The sequence below is a fragment of the Pelmatolapia mariae genome, linkage group LG16_19 (assembly GCF_036321145.2).
Source record: "Pelmatolapia mariae isolate MD_Pm_ZW linkage group LG16_19, Pm_UMD_F_2, whole genome shotgun sequence".
Taxonomy (NCBI): Eukaryota; Metazoa; Chordata; class Actinopteri; order Cichliformes; family Cichlidae; genus Pelmatolapia; species Pelmatolapia mariae.
The window spans coordinates 11,538,281-11,558,814 of record NC_086241.1 but is presented as its reverse complement, the minus strand read 5'-3'; the positions used below and the strand labels follow the sequence as shown (position 1 = coordinate 11,558,814).

General features: G+C 38.2%; 1 protein-coding gene across 2 annotated transcripts in view; it reads left to right on the top strand.

Moving 5' to 3' along the window:
- The window catches only part of epha6 (eph receptor A6), a 186,386-nt gene that overhangs the window by 25,396 nt on the left and 140,456 nt on the right, over nucleotides 1-20,534 (top strand). For both annotated transcript variants that reach the window (XM_063499351.1, XM_063499352.1), the window contains one exon: nucleotides 18,310-18,973. In XM_063499351.1, the coding sequence (XP_063355421.1) occupies nucleotides 18,310-18,973 (664 nt within the window). The remainder of the gene's footprint in view (nucleotides 1-18,309; nucleotides 18,974-20,534) is intronic.

The window sequence follows — 20,534 nt, the reverse complement described above, 5'->3', positions numbered from 1 at the left end:
ACAACTTGGCTTTCAACTATTACAACACTTATTTAAATTAGTAGAGCATCCTCACATACTGGTGCATGTAGCCCAGCATTCACTTCCCTCTTTTTCCCTACCCGTCTGCTCGGTCTTACTGCCCTGTGAATCTGCTACTGTTCATCTTCCCCCTACCCATTCTCTTGATATCTTTCTCTCCTTTCTTTATTCTCTCTCTACCTCTCTATACTCTCCCCGCTCTCTGTGTCTCTCTGACAGCCTCCTCTTAACAATGACCAGCAGACTGTGTAAACAGGAAAGAGGCAATGTGTTGTGGGGGTGTTTGTCTGTGTTTCATCCAGTTTGTCTGCAGAGAGAGGATATTGCAATTAACTAAATGAAACACTGTATTTAAATAAATATTTATTGTTTTAGTCTAGCAGTCGAGTTATTGCGTCTGTTTAATTATTTCTGGACATCTTGTAAGAATGCTGCCTTTAGGTACACTCTGAGGTATTGATTTTTAAGAGTTACTAATAGCATTATTACATAGTATTATTACAATGGCCTATAAAAAGCTGAGGCCTTAACCTTCACTGTAAACTGTTGCTATGTACAGTGTCCATCCTTTGTGGATGGACATTGTACATAGCATAGTATAGCATCACATTTTATTGACTTTGCTGTTTCATTTCATCTTACATCCATCATCAGTACATCATGTCAGCATAATATTACTATACCTCAATCAATACAATTCTGTTTCTGCATCACGCTGTTCTTGTGTCAAACCAATAAAGCAGATTTGAATTTAATTGAACTGAGACTGGGAGAAAGAGATAAGAAAGAAATGAGATAGTGGTGACCTTTTCTACAGATTGAAATGCCAAAGTTGTCTTTATCAGCTACTTCAGTGTTTGGTTGTTATTGACACCAGTTAGGTCCTTGCTTCTCACTCATCGGTGGAGCGGTGGTCTATAAATAGTCCTTAAAAAACTTTTTTTAAAAGGTATATACATTTCATTAAGGCATGCGATCTAGGAATTGCATCTTATTTTTTTATTTATTTGAGACCCTTACAGTCAGTACCTTTTTGTGAGGGCTATACTTTGTGTAAACTATAACAGAAGCATGAGCTTGAATGTACGTTCTATGTCGACAATATTTGTGTATCTGTACAGCATGCTCTCCTCTATCTGGGTGACCCGCTCTTATCTAAGCTGTCTATGGTTGCACCCTGCTACCTCACCCACTGACAAAGTCTGTATGTGTGTGTTCGTTGTACCACTGTGTGCAGCCATCACTGTGATCTCACATCAGTCAGAGGCTGCTGAGCCGCACATTGACATTCCAGGCTGCTTGTCTGCCTCTCTGGCAAAAATAGATATGTAAAACGACAAGCTCTTTCCCCCCCGTTTTCCCACGCATAGTTTGTCTGGGCTGTTGAGGAAGAAAAAATAAAGGTCTCTGGTCTGTGTCAGCTGAGATGAGACACAATCAGCATGTGTGGAGGGGAGTGACATATCACCGCTTAGGCAAATGAGATAGAGAATAAGGGGCTGAAAGGAGGAATGGTTCATACCCTTAACCAGTGTTGATCCTGCAGTTAGGTAGGGTTTTACCGGGATGTGGGTTTTGATGACTAAACACACAGTGAAAATGTGCTATAATAGCTATGAACTCTCATAGTTTGTTAGATGTGGAAGCATCTGAAGATGGAAGCTGAGTGAAAGACATAATTTAATTATGAATAGGCTCCAGTACATTAGAAGATACTTTTGGCTGGTCCCTTATTTCCCACACAGCAAATGGATCAACATATTTAGATGCAGTGCAGTTTATAGATGCTTTTCCAGGTGCAGCCGTCCATTTATCCGGTCTGTGGACTGTTACAAAGAGTACACTAACTTGTAACCGTCTGGGGCTGGGTTTGCATCTCCTCCCAGTCTCAGACCGGGGATCTTTAATGTGCAATGTGTTAACCACTACAACATGTAGCCATTAGGCTTCAGTATATTATCTAAACATTAATAATTTCATAGCACTAGTATCTACTTAAACATGAAATTGCATGTGCTGGATATACTTAATTTAAAAGCCATGTTTAAAACAAGATTTTTTTTTCCCGTTGCAGCAAAGGAGGAAGTCCTTTTGATTATTTGCATTTTAAAACTATTTAAAAGTATATGTGAGTTTTTAAGAAAATATTGCAGATCCTGCTAAAGATGTGACAAAATTTAAAAGCCAGCATCTGCACATGACATCACTGTAGCTTTAAAGTGAAGCACTACATGTCTCAAATGGGAGTTCAGAGGCCCCATTTAGCAGCACATCAACACCTCCAAAATGTTACCTTTCTCGAGGACACTTCAACACAGTGTTTGATTCAGGGCTCTTCTTTCTTAAAGGACTGCGGTGACTCGCTTTTACTCTGGACTTGAAGAAATCCAGCGTGGTAAAATACAAATATGTTTTTTTCTCATCAAATAAAAGAGTACAGATAGAGCTTTTCATCCTTAATATTTGTAATAAAACAGCTGAAAGAGTAACTTATAGCTGGCATGGCCACATGTTAGACTACGACCTTGAAGAGCCATAATAGGAGTTGTAATAGGTACTATAATAACAGTTAGAAATTAAGACATAAGGTAGTGGGATATTCATATATATTCAACATATAAGCATGCAGCTTTGGCAACCGTCTCATCTTTTCAATTTCACATTAAATGACACAATTTCCATTATAAAAATGACAATCACAACCAGCCACTGTAATTTCTTTCTAATGGCATGCACATATGAATTTACAAGCCACGCTCATTTTTAGAGTTGTATTATGTGGAAATCAATTAAACCTTATAGTGAGTTTACTTATTGATCTAGTTTGTGGTGTAGTTACCATATACAGTGTAACTGCTCTTTCTCTTCGGTCTTTCAGTTTCTCTCTCCCCTCTTGTCTTACCTTGTGTGCAATATTTCAGACACTGGCAGTTTTAATACACGTAGAAATTTGAAACTGCTATCTCTTCTTTCTCTCATGCCTGCAGTGCCCTAACATAGCATTGTGTTGTTTACCTCAAACCCCAAAGTGTGTATAAGCATACTGTGAAAAGATTGTCCACAGTGACACAAAGGGCAAAAAGTGTAATAACCCTGGTGGTGCAGTTTAAGAAGCGGGCGGTTTTGTTTGCCTTGGTCTGACTGTGTTGAGATGGTTTACTCAGTTTGCTGAAGCGTCTTCTTTTTTCTCTTTACTTTTTAATACTTGTTCAGAGAAGGTTGTTGAAGTGGAGCTGTGCCCATTTTAAAATGTGTAAATAGTCTAAGAGTTAGCCTATATTCACCAAAACCAAAGCAATTGAAAAATTACAATTTTTCTTTTCTTTGTAATTTTGCATCTTTACACCAACACACTGGTTAATTAAACAAATCCAGGAATTTAACAAATGTGTTGCATTAACAGTTTTTGGATTTGTGTTAGCTATGAGATGATTCTCTTCACTACCAAATCCCTTCAACCTCCAAATGTGTTTTTGTTTTGGCCTTTCATTTTGTATACATGGGTACAATTCACTACATATGAGACCTGTGTGCTAAAAAACTGAGCTCAGAAAAAAACCCTGTATAACTGTACACTGTAAAATCTAATTAGTTCCCAGAACTCAAAAAAATTATGGAAACTCGTTGCCTCAAAAAAATTGAGTAAAGCTTAGCTAAAAATGACTAAGTTAGGACAACGTATTTATTTTGAGTACTCTGTACAAGCTCATTTGTTCCCAGAACTCAAAAAAATTGGATCAAGTTTACGTAAGATGACCAAGTTAGGGCAACTTACTCATTTTGAGTACACTGTACAGCCTTGTTAGTTACCAGAACTCAAAAAAATTATGGAAACTCGTTGCCTCAAAAAAACTAAGTAAAGCTTACTTAGGATGACTGTTAGGACAACTTATACATTGCAAGTCTGCAGTATTAAGAATAACTTGATATTTCTGACTGTACAATACTAATTGTTTACCTACTGACAAACATTTCAAGTTCAACTAAATGAAAAAACAATTTGTGGTAACCTGAATATGATTAAAAATAATTAACAACACTTTTTGTAATGATGTTAAAATCAGCCCAACTTTTATTTTCAAACACAACAAAGTACAACAGCCAACATACTGGACACTGTTCTGCTGAACAACAAACAATTATATTGCCATCACTGTTATAATCTTACAATGAAACAAAGTCTCAGATGTAATTATTCTGAAAATAAGTTTAGGCCTACCACAAGTTTGTTTTGTACTTACATTACTTATATAATCAAAATAAAATATTTGTTGTTCTGTCACAAGTGCAGTCTCTACTTCAAACAACACATTTGTTTTTCATTCCAACACATGAGCTGGAATGTTGTAATATTTTAAGGATGGCTTGTTTCCAGTCCAGGCATTACTGCCTGAATGACTATCACGGAACGAGGTGATCCAAATGTAGGTGCAGAAGAAAGTCTTTAACTTCCCTTAAGTACAGTGGCAGTGGATGTGGGTTGGAGATGCAATGAGCTTGAACCTGCAGGCGACCATCTTCACTGACCACACCATCTGTGACGGAGGACTCATCTCTCCTGTTGTCCTGCAAGCAAACAATCATATTTTTGGAACATGAACTTAATTGCTTTCTTAAAACATTTTTTTCTGCATTTGGTATAGAACAGACTCCAATTTAGACAATCTCAGGCTCCCTCCCCACCGGAGAGGTGACATTCAATGTCTCAATTGTCAGTCTGGATAGCCGTGACCACCACCCAACATACAATAATGTCATGAAAGCATCATTTTAAAAAGGGCTATGCAAACATGGCCAATAACTTTCATTCTAATGATGTGCAAAATGATTTGGGCACAAAACAAATTTTGCTGTTAGAAAACTTGCAGACTTCACTATATACAGTGTAGACCCTCTAAACTAAGTTTGGGGGATGTGATCTTTCAAGAAATGCAGACCAAACTGTTGTTGTTTGTTTACTTACACAGCATGTCTTGTAGAATTAACTGGAGTCACAGCAACAGCATAGTGCAGTCATATCTCAAGTCTAATAACAGAAGACAGGAAAAGATCAGTAAAGAAACAACTTCCCCAAACCAAAGCACAAACAAAACAATAAGTAAAACAGGCTGATCTAAACTATGATTAAAGTTCAGCCTGATTAATATAAATGTCACTGACAGTTGCTAATATATTGGAAAACCAAAATACTTACCACTGAGTTGATGTCTTTCTGTCCAACAACAGGAGTGCTGGTCCCGAGCCTCAAAGACAGTAAGAAGCAAGCAGAGGGAGAAAAAACAGAACATATTTCAGAAACTGATTTGATCCTTAATGGTTGTGCAATCACTGTAACATAGAGTTCGCTTATGTTGTTAAATAAAGGCTAGATTTGGCATTAATAGATGCCACAGATGTTCTAAAGCTGCCACAAAGCATGAAAAAATAGACGTCTCCGAAAACGTCGGAGCATTTTTGCAAATATGTGATGTCTTGATAAATCGAGCAGATATTTGAAATTTACACAGCTACATTCTCGCCTGAAAATATCTTAAAAGTTTATTTTGTGACCCAGAAAAAGTAATAAGTTTCTTAGCCGCGCTCCTCCGCCATTGCCGCGCTTACAAATACACAGGCTCCGACAACCGTGGCCGACAAATGCGATCCTCCTTTTCCCCAGACTACCCTTTCTGGGTCACAAAATAACCTTTTAAGATATTTTCAGGCGAGAATGTAGCTATGTAATGCTCAAATATCTACTTAATTTATCAAAATATCACATATTTGCAAAAGTGCTTCCATGTTTTCGGAGAGCTCTGTTATCCACCCCCCACACCCACCCCACCCCTAACGGCTGCACCTCCCAAAGAATTTTGTCTGGGCTCTTATCTCACTTATTTATTTCAAACAATCAACAGAAAATTTCACCGACATAGTTTTATGTAAGGTTTTTAAGGCTGTGGTGTTAATTTTTAAGTAACATGAGCCCAGCGGCAGCAGCAATGCTAGGCTAACACTAACTAGCTAGCAAGATTTTAAACCTGGTGCTAAACTAAGAGAAGCCACAAAATCAGTTTGAATAAGAGTAAACATTTACTCACCAAGTCAGTGTATCAGGTAAAGATCCACAGCAATGACAACAATAATATCTTGAGCTGACGCTTCTCCAGGTTTGCTCAATATATTCCATAAAGAATGCACCATGAACATGCGGACTGATCCGTGAGGGAGGAGGACGGTAGTCACGTGGCATTTTCAAAACACATCTTTCATCTTTCCGCCCTGAAAAGCAAAACTTCCAGCTTACTTAGTTTTTCTAAGTTAGGACAACTCAAATTAAGCGAGTTTATCAGCGTTTTTGCATAAAAAGTACTGGTAACTTATTTAAATTGAGTTCTAATAACAAATTGATAAAAATTGAGTTCAGCCTATTTAATATTTTTAATTAAACACAATATTACATTTTACAGTGTACATGTTCAGAAACACGAATCAATAGATCAGAGGTCGTGACTATTATACAACCTATGTATGCGAGACTGCATTGAACTACCGTACACTTAGGTGTAATCCATTGTCTTTAAAAAAATATCACAAGACAGAGTAACTAGACATGACTTTCATGCATTAGCCCAACATCAGCAGTCTTCCAGATGTTACACAGTTTGAACTCTGTCTTTATTTCCCTCAGCTATCTTCGACTTGGATGACTCAGGACATGACCAACACTATGCCTTTTTGTGAGAGCACAACAGGGATGACAGATTGCGGAGCACTGGCTCCACCCTTCTCACTACCCTTCCACTGTGATGGATGCAAGAATGAAAGGAGCATGGGGTCTTTGGATTTCATTTGCTCACCGCTGTTGTATTGCTCCTATTGATTTAGGTGCATGTGGTTGACAGGCAACGGGATACTGTGTTTGAGAGAGATTGTGTGGAAGAGTAATGTTGGCCTTTCTCGGTTTAACTGATTAATCACTCACTAAAAAACACTGTCAAACAGATATCTAAGAAGAACTTGATCAAAATACGTCCAACTTATGAATCAGTGGTTTCAATCATACAGAAGGCAGGGTACGTATCAGCAGATGGGGTCACTGCAGCAGGTGACTCATATTTGGGGGCAGATTTCATTATATTTTGTGGGGTATTGGTAACAATGTTGGGCTCTGTTTGCAAACTGAGTTACTAAAAATAATTGAGCTAAACCACATTTGAAATTATTACAGTATATGCTTCTATATGACATATTATATTTCCTTATATGTATTTATTTATATTTATATTGATTTAAGAGATATTTATATTTACTTATATAAAAGAAGTAGAATCTCCGTCCTTCTTTTGCTCCTTCCATGCGAGCAGTCTCCAGTAGCTCTGGCATGTCCTCTAGTTTTAGGTTCAGAGTTTAGCTCCCTACATATCAAATTGACATTCTAGGTGGTGATATCTATTATGTTGTGCTATATGACAAGAGACCAGCAGGTTGGTCTTCTCTCCTCTCATCCACACCTGCTTTGTTGGTGTTGTAATCAAGGATGATGGCTGGTTTTCTGCCTTTCTGAGCACTGGCCTCTGCAACCCACTGAAATGATCTCATGAAAATGGCAATCCCATTTGGTCTTTGTATGAGACAGCCATGATGCTTCAGGGTGAAAGCACCCTTCGAGGAAGAGAAAAAAAATAAAAGCCTCTTTCCTCTGTTAAAATTTGAAAACATGACAGCTCAGTCTTGTTAGAGGAGTCTTACATCATCACGAGGGGGAGAAAATATAACAAATAAATACATATTGAAATGAATACAAGTGCTATGTAATACAAAAATATTCAGTAATACTGTGACAAAGAAAAAGCAAATTAGTTTATTCGAATTTGTGTCATCTCAGTTCAGCGTGAAAATCTCTGCCGTGCTTTGCTGTCATTTGTTTTTCTGAGAGTTCTCTTCCTCTTTTCCCTGGCGGTGCAGATTAGGCGAAGATAATACTAATTAAGTTTTCAACAACTTGTTAACCTCCCGTAAAAGCTAACATAAAAGTTTATCAACAACTGCTGAGTCTAATATAACAAATGAAATAAAGAGAGAAAAGCTGACAAGCAGAGCACCACAGAGATAGCTGTCAGTAAAGTCACAAAATGCTGCAAATAGAACAAAGAATAACGTGGGATTAAATAGACCGATCCTGTCGAGTCACAAAAATGTCCCAGATAACCGGTCCAGCTGTTTAAGCCTGCATCCAACTAATATATGATGCCCTCATCAGATTGTGCATCTCTATAGAAGATATTTTATTGCCAAGGTGTTTGATAGGGTGGATGTTGGATTTCTTTCTTATAGCCATTTATCCATTACTACAAGTGGGTTATGGGGAAAACACCTTACTTTACACAAACTCTTATCCGCAATCTGAACAGTGGTTGTTCAGTTTATTGCCACTCACACAGTGAACCAGTCCAAATGAATGGTGCCGTATCGTAAAATGAAAAGAGGCTGTTGTCACTTTAGATGTGACAACAACAAAATGACACGAGATCCCTGAAAATATCTGTTTGTAAATAATAGTATTAGTACAATTCTGTGTTTTGTTTTTGATGTACATTTGATGTACATTGTACGATTATACGATTTATACTTTACCCAGTTTTCTCACATGAACGTCAGAAGAATCAACATTAAACACTGTCCTAAGTTGTTCTCACACAGCATGCAAAAGGAGTTAGTCCCCTTCAGATTGATTTTCATTACTGGAAATAGTCTGTTTAAGTGAGACAAGGGTATTACCTGGGTAAAGGATGCAGAAGGAAACCACAATATGTCCGCTTGCTTACAGTGAATTTATCAATCAATTATATATGGTGTTCTTACATGGGTACAATTGGACACCTCATGAACATCCTGTTGATGAGCTGGAAGGTTAAAGACCATTTAATTTTCTTGAGTGAGTTCCATTCCTACACGCACATTTGCCAAGTAATGTCTTATAAGGTTTAAGCTCCCACTGCATATCTGAAAATCATTGACAAGAAATTAACAGGGAAATGAGAACAGTCATGATGCACATTTAACATTATTACTATTGACTATGTAGGTATGATAAATAGTTGCACCACTAGGAAGTCACATGGAAAATAGCACAGCTCCTTCATTTCCTCTACAGTGTCAATATAAAAGATTTTATGACATGTCCAGTGTTGTTAAGCAGTTTTTTGTTCAGTGGCAAGTATTGCCAGTATTCCTTGTTGGCACACAATCAGTAATTTAATTGGAAGTTTTAAAGTACACAGTGAAAATCAGTTTCCATAATTCTCCAATCAAAGTATTGATTTTCTTGTTGACACACAGTTGAGTACAATGGCCCACTGAGGTTGCCAGATATTGACAGAATCCCCCAAATTAAGCTTAGGCACTTGTCCATAATGAGCCCTCTATAGACCAACTCCTAGTGCACACACACACACAGATACACTATGTGAACACATACACAAAAACACTTTTCTCCTCATACATACACACAGACAAAAGTGCAAAGATGTGGTCTGAATGTGGGGCAGTGCAGGCGCCAGGTTAGCTATACTTCTACGCTATACACCAATTTTGTTTTTCTGTTTGTGCAAGACAAATTTGGAAAGATCTTTAGATATTATGCAAGCATAATTTTGTGAGTAATTCACCTGCTGTTGGTTCTAATGAGGCGATTTCAATATAGAAAAATGCTAACACTAGCTTCTGAGACTAAATGATGACTAAACTAGGAAGGGGGAGAAACGTTTATTCACTTATCTTGCAGTCACAACGCTTCAGCCAGTAATTATTAATTTTCACATGTTAAAAATAGCCTGAAAATAATAATTTGTACTGTTGTTTTTTACTTTTTCCCTTTTTCAGTTATTTTACTTTCTTCTTGTTGTGCCTTTTTTCTTAACATCAAATATCTGCCATCATATTCCCTAGTGAGCTAAGACTCTTCATCCATCTCTCTAATAACTATTACTGCTGTGTGTGTGGGAGGTGGTGGTGGTGTTTTTTCATCCATTGCAGAGGGACGCTCTACAATTAAATATAAATCTCTCAATCCAAGTGACAGTGGCAAGACACAAACACACACATTCATAGGAGGTGAGTGCATGAGAATAAAAGAGCACAGGGACGACAGAAGAAACCTCAGGTAGATTAATAAGACAGGCAGAGGAGAAACAAAACAACAGAAAGAGAAACACAAAGTAATTTGTTAAGATGTAAGGCATTAAGAGAGGGAAGGAGAGGGAAGAGAAACATTATATGTTATTAAATTTCACAGCATTTGCAAATAAACACCGGCAAACCTCAAGAAACAGTGTGGTTCTTACAAAGCACCAAACAATCTGTTATAGGAATTTAATTAGATTTTTTTCTGCCAAAACAGCTGATCACTTTTTGTCCCTAAAGAAAAAAAATCAGTGGATACACTGTAAAATGACTGTTTATTTCTTAAGGAAGTAAACTAAAAAACTTTTTTATTAAAAGCCAGATTTAAAAGTTTCTTTCACAAGACAGAGAGAAACACGAGGGAGCGAGACAATTACTTACTTTAATGCGTGTGTCTTATAAAGCTTTGCATTGAGACGTTTGGACAAGAAAAGAAATGAAAATGAAAATGTGTCGAAGAAATGATGTAACTAAATATAACTTCTTGTAGGTGTATATGTTGGCCAGTTTTCTCTTTCACTTCCATTTTTTGCCAATCTCTGCTGTAATTCAGAGGAGTCTTTGGAGACTAGAAACATCGGCTCCCAACTCCTTTGACACAGTGTGCGGGTTTTTGTACGTGTTTGTGTGTGTGGGCAGCATTCAACCAGCAAAATCAATGCTTTCTCTGTGTAGAAGGAGCAAGGCAACAGGACATTTAGTTATACATTTTGAATATTTATTCAGATACAGTCTCCTGTGGCCCAGGTGAACACCTGCGTATTCTCTCTAATGTCAGGGTCTTGTTTGGATCCCGTATGACGTTTGTTATTTGTCCCTGAATTCTTTTAGATCCCCCTGCAACGTCCTAGCATGATAGATTGGACTGAATTTATTAATTCATTAATTATTTAGTCACTGAAATGCTTCTTATGTTTCAAGAATATATTTAAGAATTCTTAAATTTGGTAAGTTCCATGTCGTTGGAGTTGAGGCTGTACATTTTTGTGTGACTGAATCTGAATCTGTGTCTATGTTAGTTAGGGAATTTCTACAATTCTACACATGCACAGACACCATCTCATGGTATTGGTGTAACAGCTGCTAGTTTTATCTCCAGTGGCCACTTAACTCCCACTACTTGGTTTGTTCACACTTACAAAATGTGCAGCACCTAAGTGCTCTGAATAAAATCTCCTTAGTGCCTTGCTGTTTTTCCACAGTATGTGTTATGCTTACGAGAGATAAAGAATATATGGAAAATAAATTGGAAGTATTTCTTAGATTCTACATATATTAAGTGTATTTTGGAAAACTCCACTATGTTTTTAACCAAATCTAAAAAAGAAGTTAATCTTCTCATTAAAGCATTGCTCTTTAACCTGCCCCAATGTCAGTATTATAATTATTAAGTCTTTTATAGTTGGTCATAACATATCATTCACACAGTGGGACTTTGGATTTTAAAATAGTCTTTAATTTTTTTTCTTTACAGGCTCAAATCCAACTGAGTAGTGGGAATGTTTAGGATCACTAAATATTTCATTTCAAGTGAAGATGAGCCGAGCTGGTTATGACACTGTAGTTAAAAGTGTAACTCTCAATAGGGCTCTGGATTTCACAGTGTTAATAAAAGGAGCTCACCCCCAGGCGAGTGGCCAGTAAAATGACTGGCTCGATTGCATGGGTGAGAGAGATGGGCTGTAAAGGCCTTGGTCCCAGGCTGCAATCAATCAACCACATTTTCTGGCCATTTTTCAATTATGCATGTTAGGGCTGGGTGGCAAGGTAGTGAGGTGTCCAACCAAGACTTAAAGTTTGGCACTTTGAAAAAGAAGTCATCCAACAGTGAGATTACAAACCAGCAGCACACGCAGTAATAAAGTGGAGTGTGGATGGGGATTGCAGGTGGTGAGTGGACTGCAGGCTTTGGCCCAAAGGGGCAACGCTGTCACTGGAATTTGAAATAATTAAGAGGAAATACATGTTATTGCTTTGCTTCCCAGCTTCACAATGCAAATCTCTAGCGACTTATTTTAAAGTGCTGCCACCACAAAGCTGCTTGACATTATCAGTTAGCTGACAAAATGTCAAAGTCTTGGAGGTCTTGTGGATCAGCTGTGAATGGTGTTTAGTTGGGGATTTCAACAGCTGTGCGTTTCTATCACAATGGATTGTTTTGCCCCTCTGAGATGAATCGCTCTGATATCGTTGCCTCAATCTTTCAGTCACTGGACACTTTGATTTATCTACATTGCCATTCAGGCTCATTTCATTGGCCACTAACTCTAGTAGTTTTCTTAAATCTCCTGAACACCACACATTTGTAACTCTTAATTCTTTGTCTCTCCTCTCTTTGCTGCCTTCTATTTTCTTCCTCAGTCCCATGTCTCTTGTTCAATAATTCCCCATTAAAAATCCAGTCTGATAGAAAGGATTTTATATTTTATGAAATATTACCTGTTACCATGAGTCCAATCAGGAAAGAAGTGCCTTGGTGTGCTATAAAAATATCCTGCTCAGAGAGACTGAGGGCTATGTTTGACCTTGCTCTCTCTGTGTGTGCAAGCATACACAAAGAACTCGTTCAATTGTCATTTTTAGCAGTCACTAAAGCCATGTATTTACACATAATACATTAAGATTTAATGGGTCGCTGACTTGTTCAACACTTAACATGGGTCTTCACTTAACACCACTTCAAATGCCATCCTTATCCTTAACATAAATGAGACTTTACAAAGCCTGAAGGTGTTTATTAGTTTTAATTTAGTAATTCTGACAAATACATTATTGTGTCAAATCACCAAATAACAATTACATGTTTTTCTTAGGTTTGAGCTAGAAGCCATTGGTATAGTCACATAAAATCCCAAACGTGTAAACCCTTTAAACTAGGACACAGCGTTATCCTGTATAATTTGGGTTTCTCCAGTTGCTCCTCTAAGGTAAAGCACCTACCACTGTTCAACTGTGCTGATGCACATTTCTTCCTACAGACACCACTGCAGGTCAACAGCTGACTAAGTGGTCAAATAAGACTGAAAGAGCCCGAAGGGATGATTGAATCAGCAACTTTAAATGCTGGAGCAAGAACCAGAGTATATGAGTGACAGAAAGCTTAAAAAAAATAGTCATAAATGTTTGTTGATGATTCTTTATCATTTTTAAATTCTGCATAGGGTTTTAATCACACTGGATGATCTGTAACATCCTCAAACACTGTCAAAGTATAGTTTGTTTGATATATCTTGATGCATTCTCAATCATCCAGGAAAGTAAATCTCCAAAAGTTGAATCTGTTCATCTGGACGTAGCGTTTTGTGGGAGAAACGTTTCGTCACTCATCCAAGTGACTTCTTCAGTCTCAGCTGACTGCAGGTTTCCCCAATCTTATAAACCTACACATACGGATCAGTATCTAAGGTTTGACTCTCATCATCCACTGGAGCACAAACTGGGTGTCATCAGTACGCTACAACACAGAGCGAACACCATCCCCACTGACACAGCGGCCAGGGAGTCAGAAGAACAGCACATCAAGAAGGCCCTGAGTAAATGTGGTTATCCCAGCTGGACTTTTGTCAAAGCTGGAAAGACACCTAAAGAAAGCTCCAGCCGATCCAGGAGAGAAGGTCAACCGCTGCCCAAGCGAAAACCTGTAGTGATCCCATATGTGTCAGGAGTATCGGAACAGTTGAGACGCATTTTTTCTAAACACCGGGTTTCTGTGGCTTTTAAACCCCAAAACACGCTGCGCCAAAAGTTGGTCCACCCCAAGGATCGGGTCCCCCGACACAAACAGAGTAACATAGTGTACGCTGTTAAGTGCCAGGAGGATTGCCAGGATTTATACATCGGGGAAACCAAACAACCTCTGGCGAAGCGGATGGCACAACACAGAAGAGCTACCTCGTCAGGCCAGGACTCTGCAGTCTATTTACACCTACAGGCCAGTGGACACAGGCCAGTGGACACTCTTCCCTGTCGAGGATGTGAAGGAAGAACGCTGGTTTGAGCGCGGAGTCAAGGAGGCCATTTACATGAAAAGGGAAAGACCATCTCTGAATCGAGGAGGGGGCCTAAGGGTACATCTTTCACCATCTTACAATGCTGTGATTGCAGCCATTCCCCAACTCTCTGTGAATGGTACTCATGGCCATTGATCAGTGGTCTTTGATCAGTGGGTTTTGGTCAGTGGTTGTTGATCAATGGTCATGAGAATTTGCATGACCAGTTGTGAAGTGGTCATGCAAGCTGTTTGGGAGACTTTCCGGTCCAGGTGCGAGCTGTGTAGTCAAAGTTGCGGATGTCCTTGGGCTCATTCTTCTTCACAACTGACAAGGAACTGACCTCCCAGCCCACTGTTCCTTCAGTGGGCTGGTTTCAGTCATTATGCAAATGTACTGTTTATAAGATTGGGGAAACCTGCAGTCAGCTGAGACTGAAGAAGTCACTTGGATGAGTGACGAAACGTTTCTCCCACAAAACGCTACGTCCAGATGAACAGATTCAACTTTTGGAGATTTGTTTGATATACATAAAGAATACTGAACAATATTTATTGACACTTGTACATTGCAGGAAAAGGACTTTTATGGCATGGCTAGGCAGAGAGATTGAGCTGGAAAGGATGCACAGTGCATTAGGGTGAGGCTAGAGATGGAAATGCACTAATCAGTTAAGAGAGTGCATTGAGAAGATGGAAGGACTACTTTGAGATGCTCATGAATGAAGAAATTATCAGAGGCTGACACATGGCTCTTGATGTCAGGGTTTGCCAGGGTTTGTCTTGTTGTCTCGTCTGTGTCCTTTGTCTTTAAGAAATGAAAACGCATGGATTGCTGTAGCAATTATATCACAAAATGACATGATTTGTATTATGTTAAAATGTATATAATGTGGCACAACCCTAGTATACATCTACTCAAGCATGGAACTTCAGCACTTCCTTAGTGACAGATGGCTCCATGAAAATCACTTTTAAATAATTGTCGGGATTTGTGAGACATGATACAGGACAGTGTTTTACTGCTTTAAAAACAGGCCTAATTAAGCATATATTAGCCTTATTATGTTCTTAAAAAGGTGATTTTTAAAGGTGTGCATGAAAGAGAGGGCAGCATGAAAAACAGTTTAAATGTTGAGACAAAATGGAGCATACTCACAGTTTATCTCAGCAGTCTGATTCTTAGACACAGTGTTAGTGCATGCCAGCACATACAGGGCCAGCTGTGTGTGCAAGTACACCGTTAGCTGACATCCCAACAGAAGATTTCAGAAATTCCAACAGCCAGTGGTAAATGAGCAAACTCATCATGATCTTTAGTTGATTCAGTGGCAAAAGAAAGAAAGAAAGAAAGAAAGAAAGAAAGAAAGAAAGAAAGAAAGAAAGAAAGAAAGGAAAACTGTAAGAATGGTTTGCACAATATCTTAAATCACTAGACCTTGAATCAGAAAGATGCTCGCCGTCAGTATCAAGTGTACCATTCTTAAACAAGAGCACTCAGGGAGTGTAACTCCCCAGAAAGACAAGGACTATACTAAAACTTTAGTGTTTTAATGATGTTTTATTACAGTATGATGACATCAGCCTGTTATGGCATCATTGGTCATTGTTATGTCGTTTGGGTATTGTATTGAAGAAACCAAAAGTGTGTTGTACAGCTCTCCCCATGCCCTTTCATATGATGTCACTCGATACGTTGTTTGTGGAGGTTTTTTAAGGTGAACGTTGTCCCTGACACCTAACAATGATGATCAAGTTCAAATAAGTAGTATGTTGTTGTGAAATTTAAAGATGATTCATAAAAAATGTGGGTAAGCTTTTTACTGATTTTGAAATTTGTTGTGACTCTGACCTTGACCCAATTTTCACCAAAATTAAATCAGCTCGAGCTGTTATTAGTTTCTACTATCACACAAAATTTGACAGTAATGTCAGACAGACAAAAAAAAGTAACTGATTAAATATTTCCTTTCTTCAAGGGGAGAATAATGTGATGCAGTCACCTAGCATTAGGAAAAAAATGTGGGTATTAGGAAAGAAAACTTTATCCATGTCCATTTCCATAGTCCTTTGGTGCTCAGTTTGTTGATTATCCCAAAGGAGTGATTAATAGGCTTTTCTCTGTCTGGAGCCATGGCATAGATTTTATCACAAAGGACGGTTCTGAAATCATATCTAAAAGCTTTGGAATCCCAGTGAATCCATATGGACTTAACAAAGAGTAAACTCCATATGTCTACTTACAGTTTTTTTTTATATATGGAAGCTAATGATCCATGTTTTCTCTTTTTTTATCTGTTAGTCTGTTTTCCAAGTCAGTTGTTATTATTTCTGCATTTTTCCATATTTTTCTTTCAAAGTTATTTCTTTCTGTTTTTATTTTGACTTTTTTTCTCATTTCAGCTTCTTCATGGAAATATTTTCATGCCAATATTTTAAGTATTTCATGTTCTGTTTTTTGTTTTTGTTTTTTATCTTCATGCCTTGCCCCAAGAGAAACGCTTTGTCCAACTGGATTTAGTGTGTACTTTTGATGGCAACATCACATTTAATCAAACTCAATTTGTTTGACTGTAATGCTACGTTTACACCTTGAGCGAAGAGCAGATTAAAACCTGCTGTCTTTGGATGATTGAATTAGAACATGTTATTAAAAAGGATAATGAGTATGTGAGAGCAAACATTAGGCTTTGATTACTACTCTCATCAAGAGGTAATATTTAGCTAAGTGAAAAAACAGCTTATTAAATGTGCAAGCTTATCAGGCAAATAGTATTGGTAAATTAACCACCAGCGCTATCTCAACCCTCTGGATTTTGTTTGCCTATAAATGAGCTATTTTCCAGCCCTCGTTTAGAACAAGCATCTCTCCCCCCAGACCCAAGAAAGGGAACATGAAATGTGTGTATGTTTGATGTAGTCAAATTACTTATGTTAATGTGTTGGTAATTAAAAGCTTTATACATGGTCTTCCATACCTTCGAGCATATTTCTCACATCTCTGAAAACAGTGTTGATTTTAGTTTTTGACTCAAAGAAGTAGACAGCTGTGCATACTGCAATGCACAAGCAATGTTCATTGGAGAAGTCACAGTGACCGAATTGAGCTTTCGATGTCTGAAAATTATGTATGCATGCATAAGTGTTTCATCTAGGAAAATGTATGCAAAGCAATGGGAGTAGTAGCAGCAGCAGTGATGGGTAAAAATAGATCCCATATATTGTCATATACAGTAAAACCTATGAGGTAAGTGGCATAAATATGAGTCTAAATATAAACCTCATACACACAAACATGATCATACACACACACAAGGGCAAACTCTGCAGCTCGTGGAGAGTCTGACGCTGCATTGTAAGCGAACTGATTTGAGAGCCCTTTTTTCCCAGGCAGGTAATTTGATTCTTTGAGGTCGATGTTGGGTGGTTTTGGGGTCGCCCATGTAGCCAGTCCCCACTCTAATAAAACCTGAGAGCGCTGCAGGACCAGGAGGCTAAAACCCCCCATTAACTTCTTTCCCATCAACATGGGGACAGGTAACCTAATGACCCTGCAAAGCTGCAATGCTCCCTAATCATGTGACCTGGGAGTTGCAGAGCTGATGACTAGGCAGCTGGAGCTCGACATCATACCAGGAGAAAACCTACCTCTAGGAATATGAGGAAAACAGATTGTTAGTTTGTTAATGATTTTTTTTTTTTTTTTTTACTGGAATGTGGTATGGACTGAGATGGTCTTGCTGGCACTCTCTTTAACCTTAATCCAGAGAAGAATATCTGAACAACTAAATGTGTTACTGTCCAAATTTGGTTTGAATACAGTCTAATATAAACAAAGTGTCTCAGAAAGAAGCAGAAAGAAGCAGGAAGCTATTACAATTTCCAGATTGCGTCTGTGCTCTGTATAGCATCAATCTTGGGATTTGAAATGACCACACAGTTTTCCTTGGGACTAAATTAATATTGCACAACCATGTTGTTAATTTTGTCCATATTTTGTATGGAATGCTATGACCTGTGAGGCCTGCTAGCAGATCTTGAATTAATACTAACTCTTTCTTTTTCTTCCCTCCCTTTCACCCCATTCTTCCCTCCTCTCTCCCCGACCCTCTACACTCTTATTATTTTTCCTTTAGTGGGATGCCATCACAGAGATGGACGAGCACAACCGACCCATCCATACTTTCCAGGTTTGCAATGTGATGGAGCCCAACCAAAACAACTGGCTTCGCTCCAACTGGATTTCACGACAGGCAGCCCAGAAGGTCTACGTGGAGCTCCGCTTCACCTTGCGCGACTGTAACTCAATCCCTTGGGTGTCTGGCACCTGCAAGGAGACCTTCAATCTATTCTATCATGAGACAGATGAGGCACACGGTGTCAAGTTCAGGCCTGCGCAGTACACCAAGATTGACACCATTGCTGCTGATGAGAGCTTTACTCAGATGGATCTTGGAGATCGGATCCTCAAGCTCAATACGGAGGTGCGGGAGGTGGGACCCATAAACAGGAAAGGCTTTTATCTGGCTTTCCAGGACATTGGCGCTTGCATTGCATTAGTGTCTGTGAGGGTTTACTATAAGAAATGTCCATTTACACAGAGGAACCTGGCCTCATTTCCAGACACAGTGCCTCGTGTGGACTCTTCTTCATTGGTGGAAGTGAGGGGGGCCTGTGTTGACCATGCTGAAGAAAGAGACACACCCAAACTGTTCTGTGGAGCTGATGGAGACTGGTTGGTTCCCCTGGGAAGATGTGTCTGTAGCGTTGGGTATGAGGAGATTGATGGTTCGTGTGTTGGTAAGTTTTCCAAGTTTTGTATATTTTAACTTGCTTTTCATTCTTCTCAGTGAAGCATTTTTTGAACTCAAAGACGTTTTTAGTCAGTCTTTCCAAAGCTCTGAAAGAAAAAGAATTGTTGGTGAAGGTGACACTGCTGTAGGGTTATGAGAACCCTGCAGCTGAATGCTTTGCCCATGGGTTATTGTTAGCAGCCTCTAATTGGAAAAAAGGCTTGTTTTGTTTTTAGACTGTCTTAATACTAATGTTTTGTTCTTGGTTCTTAATTAGCTTTTACTTAGATGTCCTTACCAAACCTTGACTTTAATTAAACCCACCTTTATTAAATTATTTCCTACATTTCTCTTTCTCAAGTGGTCAGAATGATAATAAATCTCAGACTTCACCTAAATGCAAATAGCAGCGGTAATTTCAATTCATTTTGACCACTTTACCATCAATGTTTATTTACAACATATAATAATTTAAAAGTATTTATATATATATATATTGCAATTATACAGTCAGGAAATATGAATATTTACAAGTAGAAATGTGCACTATTCTAACTTTCGTGCTATTGTACTTGCCTCATTTCTACACCATTTGTTTATCAAGATGGTAAGACAGTCAGTGTGATTCTAAGTCATATTCCTGTTTGATGTATTTGACATAAGTATTGATGCATCCACCAGTCAGAAAGATAAGCAATGTGGACAGATGATGATATGAAACCTGCAGTGCTTCAATACCATTTACTTCCCATTGTACCATCACATGCAACAACTAGAGAATGCTTTATAATCCCCACAGTCTATGTACATACTCACTCTTGCTGGTTCAAACGTCAAACAATTGCATAATGTTATTGTTGTTATTATTATTTTTATTTATTAACCTTCCTATTAGCCTATTAACCTTTATTGACCTTCCCTATTCATTTCAACTCATTACCCATAATGTTTTGTCCTTTGTCTTACCATTTTTACTAGCTGCTAATTTTCTCAGATAACAGAGGTGAAGTCACGTGAAAGGTTTTGAATGTTTATGAATGTTATTATGGTAGCAGTGAGAGGACCTGATGCTATCTAAGGCTGTATTTGTATGTGTTTGTGTGTGTGAGAGAGAGAGAAAGAGAGTGTCTGTTTCAGCAGCTTAAAACTGCATATTTTTCTGTTAGTCTGTTGCTTTTCTATCAAATGCATTCTAATTTTAGGGCTTTTTTTAAAGCAATTTTTGCAAATTTCTGGTGTTTTTTGCCCTTTGGCTACTGTTTAAATTCATATAAAAACTGCAGTAACTTTGGTTTTGCTTTATGAAAGATTAGTGAGTAGGCTGTTTATTTTTACACAAAGTTTAAACAGTTGAGAGGGTTATGAAACCAGAGGTGTTTTTCTGTGTGTTCAGGTGAAAAGCACATATTTTCCTTACTAGCTGCTAAAATCCAAACATGATAATCTTGTTGTGGTAATTTGTGTGCTTGTAAAATTTAGTATAATGAGTGAAGCTTTAGAAAGCAGTCATAAAGTGAAACATCATACTGTGTTCAGTGTTAAAGCTGGTCCAGGCACCAAAGCTTCAC